This window comes from Carassius auratus, chromosome 23 (genome assembly GCF_003368295.1).
Source record: "Carassius auratus strain Wakin chromosome 23, ASM336829v1, whole genome shotgun sequence".
NCBI lineage: Eukaryota > Metazoa > Chordata > Actinopteri > Cypriniformes > Cyprinidae > Carassius > Carassius auratus.
In genome coordinates this window covers 13,801,642-13,820,349 of record NC_039265.1, presented here as the reverse complement: position 1 = coordinate 13,820,349, position 18,708 = coordinate 13,801,642, and the positions used below count along the sequence as shown (strand labels likewise).

At 37.4% G+C, this 18,708-nt stretch overlaps 2 protein-coding genes across 4 annotated transcripts in view; one reads left to right on the top strand and one right to left on the bottom strand.

Moving 5' to 3' along the window:
* Positions 1 to 452, bottom strand: part of hbs1l (HBS1-like translational GTPase) — a 31,057-nt gene extending 30,605 nt beyond the window's left edge. For both annotated transcript variants that reach the window (XM_026199902.1, XM_026199903.1), the window contains exon 1: positions 286 to 452. In XM_026199902.1, coding sequence (XP_026055687.1) covers positions 286 to 328 — 43 coding nt within the window. In that variant the 5' untranslated portion in view covers positions 329 to 452. The remainder of the gene's footprint in view (positions 1 to 285) is intronic.
* A 3,948-nt stretch (positions 453 to 4,400) lies between these two features.
* On the top strand, positions 4,401 to 14,439 carry myb (v-myb avian myeloblastosis viral oncogene homolog). 2 transcript variants are annotated; one of them, XM_026199919.1, is made up of 16 exons: positions 4,401 to 4,580; positions 6,535 to 6,652; positions 7,208 to 7,279; positions 7,961 to 8,053; positions 8,477 to 8,697; positions 8,779 to 9,004; positions 9,101 to 9,169; positions 9,492 to 9,596; positions 9,904 to 10,095; positions 10,163 to 10,330; positions 11,130 to 11,254; positions 11,417 to 11,528; positions 11,998 to 12,120; positions 12,402 to 12,485; positions 12,584 to 12,685; positions 13,048 to 14,439. In XM_026199919.1, the coding sequence occupies exons 1-16, from the start codon at positions 4,558 to 4,560 to the stop codon at positions 13,159 to 13,161; spliced, it is 1,947 nt and encodes a 648-aa protein (XP_026055704.1). In that variant the 5' UTR covers positions 4,401 to 4,557; the 3' UTR covers positions 13,162 to 14,439. The 2 variants fall into 2 exon arrangements, with proteins under 2 accessions (XP_026055704.1, XP_026055703.1); XM_026199918.1 differs by lacking the exon at positions 10,163 to 10,330 and having other exon boundaries at positions 4,404 to 4,580; positions 13,048 to 14,437.
* Positions 14,440 to 18,708: the final 4,269 nt, after the last annotated feature.

Here is an 18,708-nt window from a genome sequence, read left to right as displayed (position 1 = left end):
ATTTGCTCACCAATAATAATAATAATAATAATAATAATAAAATACAAAGGCTTGATGTAATGTAATATTGTCTATGTTTACTATAATTAGAAACTACTATCTGAGTTTAAAAGCACAGAACTCGTTATGATGTGAACAGTTCAGCTGTTTCCATCTGAAACAGTGACACGACAGCAGTCTGTCATACTCTGCAGCACCGAACACTTGATAAATAAACCAGCTAACTAGCAACCATACAGGCCTCTTTACACAAAAACGGTTAAATATCATACTCCTCCAATATACCTTCGTCGTAGTTATAACCTCGGACATTCCTGTGACGGGACATTTTTTGTTCGACGGCTTTCTTTCACGTAAACAAAGTGCGCGAGGCAAGAAATCAATTGTCAGTGTAAAGTTTTAGACATGCGTCTCACTCCACTGCTGCCATGTTGACGGCCATCACAAACAGGAGAGACGCGCATGCGCAGTGAGAAAATACGCAGACTATAAATGTGTATTAAAATGTAGATTCCGAAAGCCTCTAAAATTCAAAAAACAAAAAGTTTTTTTATGAAAGTAGTAAGTTTATAACTGAAATGTAGGCGTATATTATAGTTAACATGCTAAGATTCGTACATTTTCATTTTAGCGGTGCATTAATACCGCTGAATTATTAACAAAATGTATTATTAAAAATAAGAATTAAAAAATTAAAACACGACATTATATGATGAGATTATTTTACAGTTGCGTGATTGGGGAACCACTGCCAATGGGTTTTCCAAATATAGTTAGCCTATCTATAATGTGTATATGTTTCACTTATTGTCATGTGTTTTATTGATCTTTTGACGTCCATACATCTGCCCAAGTGGAGAAAAAAATCCCCTGTAAAGTTTATCTGTCCTTGGAACACAAGACTCATCAGCTGCAAAACCTACTCCTGGAAACCACCTTCAGTCTTTCTCCTCCTCTCTGCTGTAGTTTTTTAGGATCTTTATGACCCTAAAACTGGAGAGGAAAATTAACTTAGTTCCCTGTTCATATCTCATAAATTACCATTCATATTTGACTGCATGGAAACATCAGGTGATTATCTAAACTAAAAATAGAGGATATAAAAAAGAGGATATAGGAGTTCTGGTTAATGGTATTCATTTGATTACCATTTAATTTCTTACAAGTCAGGAATACTGAGGTGATGTATGAATGCGTTGTTCTGTACATCAGATATAGGCACAGAGACATAATGAGAAAGATTCAACACAGTCATTAATCTCATACTGTTCGTGCTAAATAGGTTTCATTCACATCTGCATGACATTTAAAACTTTGAGTACATGTCTAAATTTAGCATAAAAACACACTCAGCAGTGCAGATATTGCTTTCTTAGAGTGACCCAGTTATATCAAGTGTACATGGGCTGTGAAGGGTGGGAGGGGTTCTTTCCATGTGCAAAAAAAGCAACCCAATCTCAACTCTTTCATGGAGTGGTGATTTTATATGAATTTATATAATGTAATTTTTATATATAAAAATGACATATGTAAGCAGGTTGCAATTAGAAATCAGTTATCCAAAACTTAATACAGCTATGAATTGCATGGGAGTGTGTTTAAAAAAGAACCTCATTGCACGGGTGGGAGGGGTTTTTTCCATGTGGAGAAAAATCAACCTGATCTAATGAGGAAACGTAACTTTTATGAGGTTGCGGTTTTGTATGAATTCATATGTATACATAACATTTTTAAAAAAAAGTAAGCATGAAGGTCAATTTGAAAAAAGATTCAATGCATGACATATGCATATCTACTTTGTGTTGTCTTGCTATTGTTGACAGGGTTAACTAAACTGAAGGTAGCAACTAGTAGAAGTCAAAACAGGAGATAAACATTTGACTGACCCATGATTCACCTCCGGTGTGCGGTATGTGTGTACGGTGGGGGATGTTTCATTCACTGCATCTTTTTAAAAAGTGTTACCCACAGGTTGTGTCGATGGCTGTATATCATGATGGAGGGTGAGTGATGGGGGGGGGGGGGGGGGCAGAAATAACATTTATAATTTTAATTAGGCCTTAAACACAGGTCAGTCTCACACATCATTAAGTCTGTAGTCTGTATGTGGTGTCTGTTTCCAGACTGACTCACAAATAGTTTGAGGTCACAAACATGCTGCAATGGAAAACTGTGCACTTTAACATCATCATGCAGATGCACTCACATTAAGTGATTCTCCTTGAGCATTTGATGTTTGAAGAAGCCTCAGACATGTGTGTGAGTGGGGGGCAAAATGGGGGGGGGGCGCAGTGAGATGAATCATCCAGTTAGTTATTGCATTTTACTCAGAAACCTAGGACCTTACAGATGAGCAATACTCTTAATGCTATATTGAATAAATAACTGCAATAGTAGTAATATTATTAATAGTACCTCATTTTTAAAGATTATTTTTAATATTATTAATACTCCAGTTGGGATTTATTGCACATTTTTCCAGAGTAGTTAAATCTGATTGGTCAATCTTGGCACTCTGCAGTCAAATATTTAGACTTATAATGTGAACAACAAGAATTAAAATATTGTAAAGGTATTTTTAGATTCTGCTGGGTTTGATATTAGGTTATTTGCGCAATGCAATTCATACATTTTTGTGTGGCTGTTATTGAATGACACCACAGCAAATGGTGACGTTGTAGTTTTGATCTGTTGTGTAGTCTAATCATAAATCACCTACCTCATCATAAGGAAGTAAACTACTGAAATAAAATGGCGCCTGTGTAAGTGTTTTGTCTTTTAATGAAGCACCCCCGCAATAACCCCTCCTTGTTCTGCAATGGAATGGATGGATGAGCGCTCTCAGCAAGCGCGCAGACACTACGAGCTCTGCTGAGCACGTGAGCGTCACTGGTCAGAAACAATGGCTCGCGCTGACCGATATGATAAGTGACGGTCACAATATGCCAACCAAGTGAGCGCAATGAGCAGACAACCTATAAAACAAAACATATAGACCACAAACCTCAAGAGTGTGTGACAGAGTGAGTTTGCTGGTTGCACTCTTCGATGATTATGCAATTACGCAGACTATCATATGGCAACAGGTTGGACATGTCGGAGAACTTAAACAAGCTGCACTACTTTTTCATCCAGATAAATAACCTGACTGTGACTTTCAGTAACAAAATGTGCCATATGTATTGTGCAACGTGACGCAAAATGAAATTATTAGCAACCCAGAGGTGGTACATTTCTGGAAAAGGAAAAGCGAAACTGTTGCAACCAGTTGAAAGCGAGAGAAGTGAAAAAAATAATAATAAAACAATTCAAATGAAATCTAGATGTTTTCTGGGCAATTTGCTTTCCATAACTGAACACCTGCATATTTGGAATGGGAACTTTAAAAAGTACAGTAATCGAATGGCATAATCTGAAACATGTAGCCTAATTCGTTCATCTTTACTAAAATACTCTGTCATTTCTAAAATACATCACTTAAATATTATCTCAGTGTTTGATGTACTGATAAGCTATTAAGCACAGACAGTACCTCTAATCACGGTGCGGACCGATTCTTAAAAACAAATGACTCTATTGAGTCGGTTCTTTTTAGTGAATCAAAGCATGTGAATTTCGATTCCTGAACGAATGACTCCTATGGTTCTAATCAGTCCTCATATCCCACTAAAAGCATCGTAAAGCATCAATCAAACAATTAAATCAATCAGTTAAATCAAATGAATCAACGTTCATTTCCGGTTGTTCGTAATATGATAACGTGTTATAGATAGGCTACACATTTTACGTTTTGCTGTAATCACTGGTATTTAATATACATTATTCAACGTGATAACGTTTAAATTTTTTATTATTATTTACAGATTTGCATTTATGGTGCTTCTAAAACGTCTGGTAAAAGTCTCAGAAATCTTGGTTTGCAGAGAACACGTTTTGAAAGAAAAGTGTGAAATGTATTTTTTATACACTCTGTTTAACTATGATGTTATCATTTTGCAAATAAAATAAGTAATTTGTAATGATATTTTTCACAGTTTTTCATCTTCCAGACGACTCGTGCACCTGAGGAATCGCGAAATTTCTGTACGATTCCATCAGTCACTAGAGCACAGCCTCAGTACCGCGCAGAGAAGATGCCCAGACCCCTCACGCTCTGTTTCCCCCTGTTTGCCAAACTTTCACTCCCGCTCAGAGTCCACATTGTTCTCTCTGAAACCCGCTGCCACCCCTCCCTGTATTTTTACCTCGAAAAACACAATATAATTGTTCCAAAAGAACAACAGTGAACTATTAGCGCGGAGCTCTCCCTCAAAAGGCGCTCTGATGTCTGAATAGTAGAGTGGTTGTGCGCCTGCGCAGAACCCGAGGCGCCAAATTTAGCGGGAGGGAGAGACAGCCCTAGCTTTGTCTGATGGATCTGTTTACAATCTCGCACACTCCGTAGAGAGCTTAATATCGGCACTTCCTCCTCGAAGAGGAGCTGACAGCACTCCACCGCAGTACACTTGAGCCGAGCGCACTCACCATCACTTCTCTACCCTCCTCTTGAGCAGCAGGATGGCGAGGCGGCACAGACACAGGTGAGTTTTAAGAGTTACTCATTTTGCTTTAAACTTTGATGAGCGCATGTACGTTATTTCCTTTATATTTTGAGACTGCGCTCCAGAGCCACATGCGGACACTTAAGACTCAAGACTTGCTAGACAGTTCGCGATGACAGCATTACATTTACTAAGTGCATGCCTCAGAAGTGGTGCGCTCATATTTAGTTGCATTTTTACAAACGCACGCATTTCCCCGAGGAATAACGTAACAGTTAGTTGTTTCTTCTGGTTGCGCCGCGCCGCGATGAACAGGTGGATGGCATGCGGGCTCGCCGCTCGCGCCAGCGCGGTGGTCTCGCGCTCGTGTTCATTTAAATGTTCATTCATTCACCGTGCGCGTGCAAATCCGCAGGACAGGTTACGGTGAGATCTGGTACTTTCCCAAAGAATACACACTCGTTATGATTCAGAAACAATGGACGAGAGGCACAATGTCAGCGGCAACGTAACGTTAGTGTGTCTGAAAAAATAGCGGGCGACTGAAGAAACACCTAACGTTAGGCATGTTCGCGTGAATAATTAATTTTTTTACTTTTCACCCTCTTTTGGGGTTTTATGGAGGTAGTCCAGCATTATATCGTTTGGATTAATTTTGAGATTATGTGTAAACCGGATGGATTATATTCACTGAGTTTTCTAAATCCGCTTTACAGTTGTCGGATTTACAATGACTGGTATTATAGTCTTAAAGGGATAGCTCACTACCAAAATGAAATACTGTCATCATTTAAACACCCTCGTGTTGTTCCAAACTTTCATGGCTTTATTTTTTGCGTCGGACGAAAAAAAGAGATTTAGGGAGAGCGTGAGGATCTGACAGCTCGGTCACCGTTTACTCTTACTGCATCTTTTTTCCTTACAATGAAAGTGAATGGTGACAGCGGCTTGTCATGCCACGTAATATTTCTGTTTGAAGAAATAGTAGACAGGATGAAAAAAGAAAATTGCTTAACATGAGGGTGACTTTTGTATGAACTTAAAGTTTGTTTCACATTTTAAAGTTATCATGCATGTGCTTTTGTAATATAAATTTTTAACATGCTCAGGCAACAGGTTAAAAACAAGGCATTTGTTATATTGGTCACATGAGATGATAATGGTAAACTAAGACTGATGTTTAAAAAAATTCCTCTGAATATGGTTTCAGCCACAGCTAGACTATTTTGACAAATATTTAAATGCACATGTACAGTTAGTCAGCAACCCTCAATGCACACTAAAATAAAACAGTATCTATTTGACTAGATTTTTTTTGTTTTGTTTAGTTTTTCTTAATTTCAGTGAGCTAGGTGCGTTTTGAGTTTTATATTTCAAGTTAAATACTTTTAGTCAAGGAAGTGAGCAATCATCTTAATCTTTTGTTTTAAGCACTGGCATTAAGGATAAACATGAGGTTTAAAAGTACATAAACACACATACACCTGTGGCACAAAGGCCAGGAGAACTTTGTTCTCCACGTCTGCTTGTGCTCCATCCTGATTGGCCAAGAGCCGGCCAGGTGAGATGGTTTTGACAGTACCTGTGCAGGTCTGAACACGCTCTCTCCATCATGAAACAGTGCCAGTCCACGCACACGCTCACTGTTTCTGTGGAAACCAAAAACACCAGAACAGGTTTCTCTGAGCGTGTCCCCCTGCACCCTAACCTGCCGGCTGTACTGGTTCATCAGCTCTAGTTTTGTGTTGACTGTGTTATCGCTTAATTTTTCTATAGCATGTGATAGACGTATGGGGTGAAAGGGTGTTTTTTACACATGTCATCAAACACATCTATCATGTTCATGAGGATATGCTCCTGTCTTATTTCCTGTCCCCCACTCCCTTATTTATTTTTTTCCACATCCTTCATGTTTGCTTTTGCTGCTTCACTATTTACCCCCACCCCTTGATACCCTGTTCTCTTTATCTCACAATCTATTCCTCCCCCCCAGTGTTTACAGTAGCGACGAAGATGATGATGATGTGGAGATTTATGATCATGACTACGATGGTCCTCATGCCAAGACAGGAAAACGCCACCTCGGCAAGACACGCTGGACCCGTGAGGAGGTATGCTTACTGTTGTCTGGCTTTGTTTGGGTGTTATTTTTTTTTTGATTAACCGTCTGATCTATACTTCAAAAAATGAGTCTAAGTTCCAGTTATTAATTATTTTTTTATTATTAAAAAAATTAATAATAACAAATTAATTTTGACAATTTAATATTTTTGTTTTTATTATTATTAATTTATTATTATTTTTATTGTTGTATTTTATAAATTTTGAAAAAATAATAAATAGAATAAAAAAGACATTAAAACTTATATATTAGTTCAAAGTGGGTTTGCACTCACTAAGCTTTAATTTTTTTGCACCTTCTTGATATTTGTATTGTTTGAGGATTGCTTTTGGCTGTTTATGTTTGATATGGTACCTTTGTATTCAGTAACAAATTGAACACACTTTATTTACATTTAGTTTGACTGATAACCCTTTATTTTTCATGTAGCTTCATATATTTATTGTATAATGTAAACATTATTTAATTATTGCTTATTTAACAATTAACTATTTATTTGATTATGCATACAATGCTACAGTTTGATGTGACTTTTTTTTCACAGGATGAAAAGTTGAAGAGGCTGGTAGAGCATCATGGTTCTGAAGACTGGAAAGTCATTGCCAGCTTTCTGCCTGTGAGTGTTTTTGTGTCTACGATTGTTTAAGTGTGTGTCCATGTAAGCAGCTTGTGTATTTAAGCTTTAGGGGGTTAGGTTAGGTTATGTTAGGTGTGGTGTTTTATATATGTGCATTTGCATATGAATAGCCAAAGGATCAGGTACTGTAGAAGTGTGTGCACGTTTTGGAGGATTTTGCATAATTGGCTATTCCTCATTGGTTGGCCTAGTTTGGAACAGAGTCAAGTGGGGGGGGGGGGGTATGGCAGGGTTTCAGAATCCACTGTGCACCTGCATGCACACACGGATGTACAAACACACACACACAAACACAAATGCACATTCAGGTAGAAACATATGTTCACTTATAAATGTATAACATTTCTCAGGTACAAAAACACACAGTACACATACACACATAACTTCGAGCTATATGCAGTCAAAAATTGTCTACTTCTAGTTATAGATTTCTTTGCATCAATCTCAAAACATGAACAAGAATCAGAAACTAAAGCTGTTTCATTTCTGATTCACTCTGTGTGGGGTTTCTGAAACACCTGGGATCTCATGTGCAGAACATTGAACTCATATTAAACTCAACAATTTACTTTAATTCAAAGTAAACACCACACTGACAACCTAAAATTAGATTCCATTCTCTATTACCTAACTTTAAGTGTGTGTGTGTGTGTGTCACAGAATCGCACAGATGTTCAGTGTCAGCATCGCTGGCAGAAAGTTCTCAACCCTGAACTTATAAAAGGACCGTGGACTAAAGAAGAAGACCAACGGGTAAGACATCTACAATTTGACACAAAATACCCGAACCACAACCAATATGTTACCTCGGATGACCAAAATACAGCCACAGGATTGCAGTTACAAAACCAACTAATCCGCATGCAACCAGGAGAAAGTTAAAGGAGAAAATAAAGATCCATCAAGTGGGTGTTGTGTTGTAATGATTAACTGTTGGGACCAGGTGTTTCTCTATTTAGCATCGTTTTTATGACCCAGCAGAAGTCATTAGCAGGTGTATTTTGCAGATATTCAACGTAATACCACTATCTGTATCTGTATGCAATCCTAAAACACTTATGCAATGTTAGTTCCCTTTCTCTATGGGTTTGTGCTGGGCTGTAATACACTCCCTCTTTCAGCTCTAACCTCCTTTTCCTTTTCCCACACTTCTAACTTTTTCACTCTCTTTCTCAGGTGATCGAGTTGGTTCAGAAGTATGGCCCCAAACGCTGGTCTGTGATTGCGAAGCACTTAAAGGGGAGGATTGGGAAGCAATGTAGAGAGCGCTGGCACAACCACTTGAACCCTGAGGTGAAGAAGACTTCCTGGACTGAGGAAGAAGATCAGATCATCTACCAGGCGCATGAGAAACTTGGAAACCGATGGGCTGAGATTGCCAAGCTACTTCCGGGCAGGTAAAGAAATGGTGCTTACAAACTACATTCTATGCATTGGTATATGATAATGACATTCTATTGTTATGTTTTGGTCATCAGAACTGATAATGCCATAAAGAACCACTGGAACTCCACAATGCGACGGAAAGTCGAGCAGGAAGGCTACCTGCAGCAGGCCGCTAAAGTCGGCCCCACTCCGCTAAATAACAGCTATGCTAAATCTCACCTGCTGAACTACACTCAGACACCGACCAATGCATCCATGCCTGCCTCGTCCATGAGCAATCAGTATCCGTACTACTCACTACTGTCTGACTCACAACGGGTACGAGTAACCTTATCTCACAAATGTTTGCCTATTAAAACATTTCATATGAAGGCTGTTTGTCATTTACACCTTTTTTTTCCTTCTTATTTTCAGGTGCCATTTCCACTTGCTGTTCAGCTGAACATCATGAACATTCCCCAACATGGCACTGCTGCTATCCAGGTAACCCAAGAGCAAATCACACTAAAATTACTTTTAATTCAGCATGAATGCATTCAATTAAAATAACAGTACATGTATACGTGTATCTCATTAGTAGACTAATTCAAACCGGAGCATTTTGACAATCATAAAAAGAGCTGTCTTGTTCATTTGTGAATCGAACTACACTTGTGCAGTATGTTTTTTCATTGAATCCAGCCAACAATACGACGTTTTATTTTATTGTTTTATCTAACTGCATTCAGTTCAGTATCACAACAGAGGAAAATAAAGAAATAGATTGTTTCGTTCACTTTGCACTGTTTTGATTCCTGTGATATAGAGACACTACAGCGAAGAGGACCCCGAGAAAGAAAAAAGGGTGAAAGAGATTGAGATGCTCTTGATGTCAACAGAAAATGAGCTGAAGGGACAGCAGGCACTACCAGTAAGTGTATGTGTTTGTGTGTGTGTGTGTGTGTGTGTGTGATTAATTGGAGGAAGCATCTGGGGGTCTATTTCACATTTTAACTGCTTGGCTAAATGATGCAATTGTGCCTTATCACACCACAAGCTCTGTTTAACTCCTTGTGCAACTCCGAACCCCCTCCCAACACTTCACATCATTCAACTCGACAAGTTCCCTTTCTTTCTGACTGTTCTTCCTGCATGCATCCCTCTCTTCATTTTGCTTCATTTCTGTTCTACACCCACAGAGCTTCTCTTAAAACCTTTTTTCTCGCCCTCTCTCACAGATCTCCATGAGCAGCTACGGTGGGTGGAACAGAGGCTCTTTGACGGATAGCTCAGTTGGTGTGGTGGTTTCAGTCCCGGCTCCATCCCTAGAGCAGGGATGTCTACCAGAAGAAAGCGCCCATGGCAACACGAACAGCCCAAACAATGACGCCAGCTCCTCTTTACCAGAGTTTATTGACGCTATTGATTCGGTAAGAGACCATGAAAGAATCCCATGTTAGAAACCCTCGCTGTCCTCACGTGGTCTCGTCTTCTCAGGCCCCATCTATCTGGGCCAACATACACTCCAATAGGAGATCTCCTAAAATGGAAACTCAATCTAATCAGGGTTCACCCGCCCACAGCAATGACAGCAGTGCCCTCACATATCTTTGCTCTACACCCAAACATTCAGCAAACAGACACCTGCATTCTTCTCCTTCTCAGGTTGCCTGAAAATGCTTTACCCTGATCAATCAGTCACCCAATAACTCATTGATTATCTGATCACCCTGAACCAATCTCTTCATACTAATACATATCAGTCTGCATTAGTCAACACGCATAGGCCTCATCTAAAAGTCACGTCACCAAACATAACCCATTTATAGAACCCATGAGTGTTTCTAAGGTCATAAAGTGTGTGGTAAGAAAAAGATATTTGAGCGTATTGCATCAGCTCTTAGTTCTACATTTTTATGACGCCTTAACTCATTTTATCTTTTCAGAATGATTGTTTAATCAGTGGCACTGTTGATTTTGCCTTATGATTGGTTGTTTTAGTAAATTAGTTTCGTAGCAATGTCAAACACTAGATAATCAAGACAGCCTTTGATTTTAATATAAAAATTGTTCGATGTCAGCTTAGCATTGTGCATGAAGGAATGTTGTTGTTTTCTTGATTACCAGGGGGCAATTGAAAATAATCTCCAATGAACACTGGATTATTGATGTGCAATTACAAGAATGCAAGCAATTTTTTACATTTCCTCCATTTATGTTATGTTTGCAATTTTATGCATAGCAAATTCTTGCAGTGTTCTTCATTAAATTTTAGTGATGCTCTGATCATACAGTTACCATAATAACCGTGATACTTTTAGCCTAGAGACAGTATTGTTACTCATATGTGAAACTCAGTTTTTGAAATCAAATTTAAGCTGATTTTGACCCCATTTAGAGGTCCACCCACAGCTGTGGTTTTCAGTTCAATATCTTATAGTTGTCCTATTTTTCTCTGTTGCAGTTCTTTAATGGATCAGTGAGCCCAGACTCAGACAGTCAAAGCTTACCTGTTACGTCCTCGCCTGTCTGCTCCCAGAAAGCACTGCACAAAGACCTTGCTCTTCGGCCTCAGAAGGAAAATGAGCTGTAAGTGTCCATTCCAATATTCTCTGCATTTATAGTTGCATTCTTTATGATCCGATGTATAAAGAAGTTTCCCATACACATATAAAGCAAAATCACAAGTTAAATTAAATAATTGAGACTTAATGTGATTGTAATGAGACACGTGTTTGCTTTCCGTTTCAGGTTCAGGACCCCAAACCTGAGGCGTTCCATCATGGAGTGCTCTCCTCGCACACCAACTCCATTCAAATCCACGCTGACAATGCAAGACACCAAATATGGACCACTGAAGAGGGTGAGACTAAATAACATACATTTACATAAAAAGGTGCATTATATAAATTATATATTAAATAAAAAATATAATTTATGTAATTAATTGTATTTTTATATTATTAATGTATGTATGTATTTGTTGTTTTACTATTATATATATTAAAGTATTATAATATTTCATGCTATGGCTGATAAAAAAAATTCTATACCATATGTAAAATGTAAAATAAAACGCAAAAAAACAGCATTACTGTACAGTATTTTTTTTTAAGATTTGCTAAATCATTATTATATCTTTATATTAATTATTAGTGTTAAATTATAAAAAAATAACTTAGTAGTTCGAGTTAGTAGAAAATGAGCATGCACAATTAAATATCCAATACAATCCAATAAGCCTTTAATATCGGCCATTAACCGATATGATACCGATATGTGGTGCATCACTACTTTGGAATATTTTATTCAAGATTCTGTTCTGTTTCCAGGTCCATAGTCCTTCACTGGACTCTGGAGTGGTTGGTGCTATTAAACAGGAGCCTCAGGAGTGTGAGATCAACGTTGGGGGGATGCACCTTGACCAGCCCCCCCTAAAGAAGATCAAACAGGAGGTCAGTTTGGGATAATGTGGGCCCCTTCATTTGAATACATCTCAATGTGATATTCAAATAGCTCAAATGTAATAGCTTCTTGTCTGTACGTTGCTATTTGAATTTGTTAGTAATATCAGTATGCTGTCAAACTTGTCTGATCATTCGGTGTATGAGCGGGTGTGTGAATTAGACATTAGATATTATTCGCAGGATTATGGAAGTAATATACAGTCATTTATGCATGGTGTATTTGGATGTAGTCAATAATGTTAATGGATCTTTTGGATTGGGATCTATAGGTGGAGTCAGCTTGTCTGCAGTGGGAGGGGCAAGATCTCCACACCCAGCTCTTCCCTTCCAGTGGCTCCGCCCATGACATGCCTGTGAGTATTTTGATATCGCTTGTATACACACATCAGAGTAAATGTAATTTCTCAGCATTAAGTTAACATTTGACGGCTCTCTTCTCTGGAAATTATAGGATCTGTTGACTAGCTCTGTGCTGATGCTTCCGAACGCAGAGAAAACTGAGGATGGACACAAAGCTCAGCTGCCCCGCAGACCCATGGGAAGCCCTATGCAGGTACCATATCTACCCCCAGAAAGCCCTATATGTACTCATCTGAAACGTATTTGGACATTAATTTTTGTGGACGTATAAGAGTGACCAAGATGTAACCAATATGAAAGAAAGCATCAAAATGTAAATTTTGAAAACAAATGTTAATGAAATGTTTTGCTTAAATATGTATTTTTGGTTCGTAAAACTTTATAGCCCATTTTGTAGTAGCACACATTGACTTTATGACTCCAGGTGCTGAATTGTGCCATAAAATTGTGAAGGCCATGCAAAACCTGACCAATCACCTTCATCATTGACTTTTTCTACTTCTCTCCATCTTTACTTCTCCTCTCTCTCTCTCTCTCTCCTTTTCTCTCTCTCAGCAATTGAGCACATGGGAACAGGTGCTTTGTGGGAAGACAGAAGAGCAAACGATGCCCTCCGAAGCCACGCACAAATACCTCAGCAATTATTCTTCGCGAGCACTGGTCATGTAAAGAGACAGATAGAATGAGACAGAGACAAATATAGAAAAGGAAAAAGAGTGACAGAAGACAATCATTCTCAAAAGAAGTAAAAGAGGGACACTCCTACACTTGTGGTACATTATTTGGGAGAGGCTAAAAGCCAATTTGTAGACTGCACAGTCGATGTTAGTCCTCAATGTTTAAGCTGTGCCATCATTTGATTCAAGCAACCAAAGACATTTTTCATGTTGTGTTTTTCTACCTTTTTTTTAATTTCAATTGAATAATATTGTATTATATATTTTGTATTATATATGGGAAATGAATTCTCTATGTGGGTTCTAATTTTATGGATTTTAATATAAGGAACAATTTGCAGTAATTTATTATTATTTTGTATTAAGAATAATAATTAACTACGGTGGGCACCTTTGCCAGTGTTTGACCCCAGTATTGCTCACTTCTTAATCGCTAAATGTGTGTTAATTGTAAGGAGTGTGTGTCCTCCTAGCATTATCAAAATCATACACCCAAAACTAGACAAGATTTGTACTCCGTATCTGTGGGTGTCCGACAGAACTGCCCTTGCAGAGATCGTATGTATTTCCACCCAATGCCTAACAGCACTGCTATGTATTCCTGGCCAAAACAAACCATGCCCAATGCCTAAAAATGACTTTGCCAAGTTTGAACATTCAAGTTTGCCTAGTGTAGATTTACGGTGATATATCTAGTGTACAAAGGTACTCTGCCTGTTTAGTAGTGTTGCCATTTCAAAAGCGTTCAAGATCGAAACCACAATGTCGAATTTCTCTGTATTAGCACTATTTCAGGGTTTAGATCAACTATGCAGAGATTTAAATAGAACAAAACTTTTTTTTTTTAGTTTTTGTATTCGCTAAATGGGAAAAACAAGGTTTACCAAGCATTTTCAAATCAAGGGTTTAAATGGTCACATGTTTGCCTTTGAGATGATAAAACATTTCTTAATCATGTTTTCATAGACACTTTTGCATGTCAATTTGTAATCAGATTTACATTGGTATTTCTAATTTTTGAAACACTGAAATGATTGTTGCTTTTATACCTAGTCGGCTTGTTTTTGATATTACAATCAGCCTTTGATACTAAGATTGCAGTGTCCAATCAAAAGCATTTAGCAATAACGTTTTTGTTATTCGCTGCCTTTTTGTATTAGCTTCAAGTACAAACACTTTTTTTACACTGATTATGAACTTTTTCATACGTTTTTTTATACAAACTTTTATAACTGCCTTGTAAATAAAGTGTGTTTTGGAAAAAAAAATCAATATCTCTGGCTTACTGGTTTCTTTTCCAATATAAATAATTAAAATGTATATTGCACAGATGTCAATAAAACCAAAATAAAACTACTGTCAGCATTTGAAGCAGATATTATTATTTAATCAATTTATTAATTTTAATTAAGTGTTATACAGTGGCTCCAAAAAGTCTTTCTAGTAAAATTTTAGGTAAAGAAAGCCAGCATTCAAATATATATTGGTCTTATTTATGAAAAATATCTTTTGTTTCATAACTGCTAACAGAGTATTAAATGCTTAAAATCTTTTTATTTTTTATATAGCACAACTTTAATATTTCTTGTAATAAAATGCAACATAAAAAGTGTTTAAGCTATGTCTTTTTAAATATTTAATAAAATGTATTTTTTATTTTAAATAATAAAATCAAAATACATTAATGCATTTTAAGTGTGGCCTACCTAAGCCAAAGAGTATAATGACTTTTTGAGTCCACTGTAAGATGGACGATGGATAATTTTGATTTGAATTCTCTTGAAAAAACACCACCACACACCACATAAGTGAACGCAGCCATTTTCCAAAGACCATCTCACCAAGTGCCATACTCAGTGTTTACTCAAACACTTGTGGCAGAGTGATAACTATAATTGTGTAGTATTCAAATGGTTCTGTATAGCTTGTAACATGGAAAGAAATGATAAAGGCTGAATATGAATGGAGAGAATCTGGAATGACCTATTAACTCTCTATCAGGGTTTGTAGTAGGACATATGCAAATGCCACCAACTGTATTCTCTCAGGCTAACTTAGGAATGCTTTCCCTGAATGCCAACACACACATTAGACCACATTAGATACACATTCTATTTGTTCATATGGGTGTGTTGACTGTTTTTTGAGGGTGAATTTGAGATCTTTAAGCGAGGTGTTTTGTAGAGAGCTGTCAGTCCCCCAGGGCTTCACACTGATGGAAACACTTTCCAACTCAAGCCCTAACAGATGCTCCCCCACTGTGTGTGTGTGTGTTGGTGCGGGTGAGAAAATGAAGTAAAAAATGAAAATGATGGGTTGTATACTAGCATTTGAACATGTATATGTGCATGTTTGTGGTGTAGAAACTCCACTTGAGTCTCTTGAGGATATTGCTTTTCCTGTGTGGCTGTTGAAGGCGGAGGCCCGGATCAGACCAGGGCCTAAATTTGCAGCTGCCCAGCATCCTGACCACCTGCTCGCTGGCCTCCCCAAACCCACATATAACCTAAAAACAAACCAGAGGTGCCAAATATACACAGATACGGTGCTAGAGAAGAGCTGTGGAGCTATTCATGGTTCAGTACACTAGAATAATATCACAACTTTCACCCACACATAACGTTGATGTACTGTAAGACAGATATGCGTGTTCAAAATAGGGTGGTTTTCTGACAGACAGAGATGATGATGATCAAATATGAATTACTCTACGCCTTATCATTTTCAACCACCTAAAAGTTTTTTTATTTAAAAAGGGTGAAAGGGAGGTAAAACGAGGGGGAGATGAGAGGAGAAACAGAGAATTATCGTCTGAAAAGAGTTTTGCTACTGTGTCAGCTGATGTTCTTTTGTGCAAGCATCTGTTCAGTAAATGTGTGTTTGTGTGTGTGTGTGTGTGTGTGTGTATGTGCGTGCGTGTGCGAGTGCTGTGGGTTACAAGAACGGAAAGGCCTGTCAATGAAGACACATGAGCAGACTTTCAGAACAGGAGCACAGCCCTCCAAAACCCCACACACCTGCTCTCTGTCTGAGAGAGAGAGAGTGAGAGAAAGAAGGAAAGAAAGAAAGAAAGAAAGAAAGAATGAAAAAATGATGTGGTGATGGTACTGGTGTGTGTGTGGGGTGGGGGGGGGGGGGGGGTGTATCACCACCCTAAAGTGACACCAAAAAAACAAAAACACAGGTGCAAAGAGTTCCTTCCACTCAAACACACACACCCTCTGAGTGTGACCTTTGTGTTGGAAACAGTGTGTGGAACGTTTCCGAGCTCAATAATGACATCATGTATGTCTCTGTAGCCGTCTAATCAGAACTAAGGGTGCGAATTATACAGGAGGGTTGGAAGGGAGGATCTGACCCCCACAACTTACATTTTTTATGAAAATGGTTCGGTTTTTAATGTCAAAAGTATATATTAATGTAAAGCGTTTTTTTTCATTTTACACATGAAACGTTTCAACAGCATTAACTACAACACTTTAACTACATTAACTACAACATTTTATATGATGATCATATGTTTGACATGACATTTTTATTTGATTATATCATATTATAATTTTTTTAATAATTTTCAATACTAAAATATTTTATATATGCTGTTCCAAAAATGCAATAAATTGATCTAAAGTGACTGAAAAAACATTTATTACAAAAGTTTCATAGGATTTCTATTTCCAATAATCACTTGAAAAAAAATCTTACTATTTATGAAATAATCCAGAAAAGAAGTATAATGGTTTGCAAACAAATATTAAGCAAGGAAACAGTTTTAGACATTAATGATAACAAAAAATGTTTCACCATCTTGGCATATTTAAATGATATCTGAAGGATCATGTGACTCTGAAGACTGAAATAATGATGTTGAAAATTCAGTTTTGCCATCACAAAAATAAAAGAAAATGTCCAAATATATCACAATTTAACAATATTACTGATCTACTGTATTTTTTAACAAACAAATGCCTTGGTAACATAAGATACTTTTTTCAGAAACTTTTAAAAATATTACCAATCTTAAAACGTTTGAAAATGTAGAATTAATTAAAATTTTAAACAGACAATTTATATACATTGTATTTTTCACTGGCACCACAAAATGCTTGCAAGCATGAGTACCAAACCACTGCATTTACATTTACTTTACACTGATTATTTATTTGCTTTCATGTATATATATATATATATATATAAAGATTTAGGTCTGTTCTTCAGTTCTACAGACCTAAAAATACAATTTAGGTTGTGTGAATGAACCTCAATATATCCTATAAAGATTAAGTTACAATAGTTGAACGAGAGTCTACTTTACATAAATCAGAACTGATATCACACCACAATGATATCTTAAAGAAAACGCCATACAGTTCCATCACATACATTACTAAATGACCACTGCTAATTGCCCCAGTGTTGATTTTAAAGGCGCAGTGTAATCAGGGCGGTTTGTGAGATTATGTTTCAGGATGGCCACTGCGGTTAAAGTCAGCTCTGACCAATTTACCTGTCAATGGATAGTTTACATGATGACACAATCAGAGCAGACACAAACATGCACAGGCACCTCAATGCAAACTTCACCTTCTGTGCGACTGACATACAAAACCACAGCCTTTGTGCAAAGCAATTAGAAACTTGCATTCATTTATGTCTCCAGTTTGAATTGATTTGTATGTGAGTCTATAGGAGACATGAGATAGCAACAATAACTCTGGCATTCTTTCATATCTTTCGGTTGAGTCAGAGCTCCTTTTCCTCTCTTGTGTTCAACAAGGCATCTCTGTGTCGCAAGTAGATTGGCACATAAATTCAGTTTGTTCGACCTGTCACAATAAATTATTAGCCGGATGTTGCAGCAGCACCATTTTCCTTATTTTTTCACTCTTGCACTCTCTCTCTTTCTATGACTTACCCACCCATACACACAAACACACACACACACACACACACACACACACACACATGCACCCACTGGGAAGATTACAATAGGCTGATTTCCTCTGTGGTCAGGCCTAGTCGCCACTCCCCGTTCCACTAGCAGGTACAATGTCTCTGAGCCACTATGATAAGTCTATGTGTGTGTGTGTGTGTGTTGGTGTGAAAGATCAAGAAGACTGACACAAAATTTGCAACACAAACATTAATTATAAACATGGAAAAATTCCTGTCTTTTTATGATGCTGCAATAATGACAAATAATACAAATGTTCAAACACAGACATGAAATATAAACAGTAGGAGGCATAGATAAACATGTTTTTCTTATTTAAACTTTCCTGTAACCCAAACCACAATACTTACATGCAAACACCGCATTTGATGCACAAACAACAGTGTTATGTGCGGAAAAAGGAAAAACTTTCTTATGGTAGATCATGGAGATAATCTCAACAATTAATGTCTGTTAAATATGAGTACATTTAAATATGTTGAGGTTGTGACTGTGTGTGTGTGTGTGTGTGTGTATTCATATATGAAGAGTTAATTAGCAAAAACAGATAACTGTTTTAAAAAAAAAAAAAAAAAATTAATCAAA

Coding starts and splice junctions, on each gene's coding strand:
- myb (XM_026199919.1), top strand. CDS start 4,558: ATGGCGAGGCGGCACAGACACAG. Junction 7,280..7,960: donor TCATTGCCAGCTTTCTGCCT/GTGAGTGTTTTT, acceptor TGTGTGTCACAG/AATCGCACAGATGTTCAGTG. Junction 12,686..13,047: donor CCATGGGAAGCCCTATGCAG/GTACCATATCTA, acceptor TCTCTCTCTCAG/CAATTGAGCACATGGGAACA.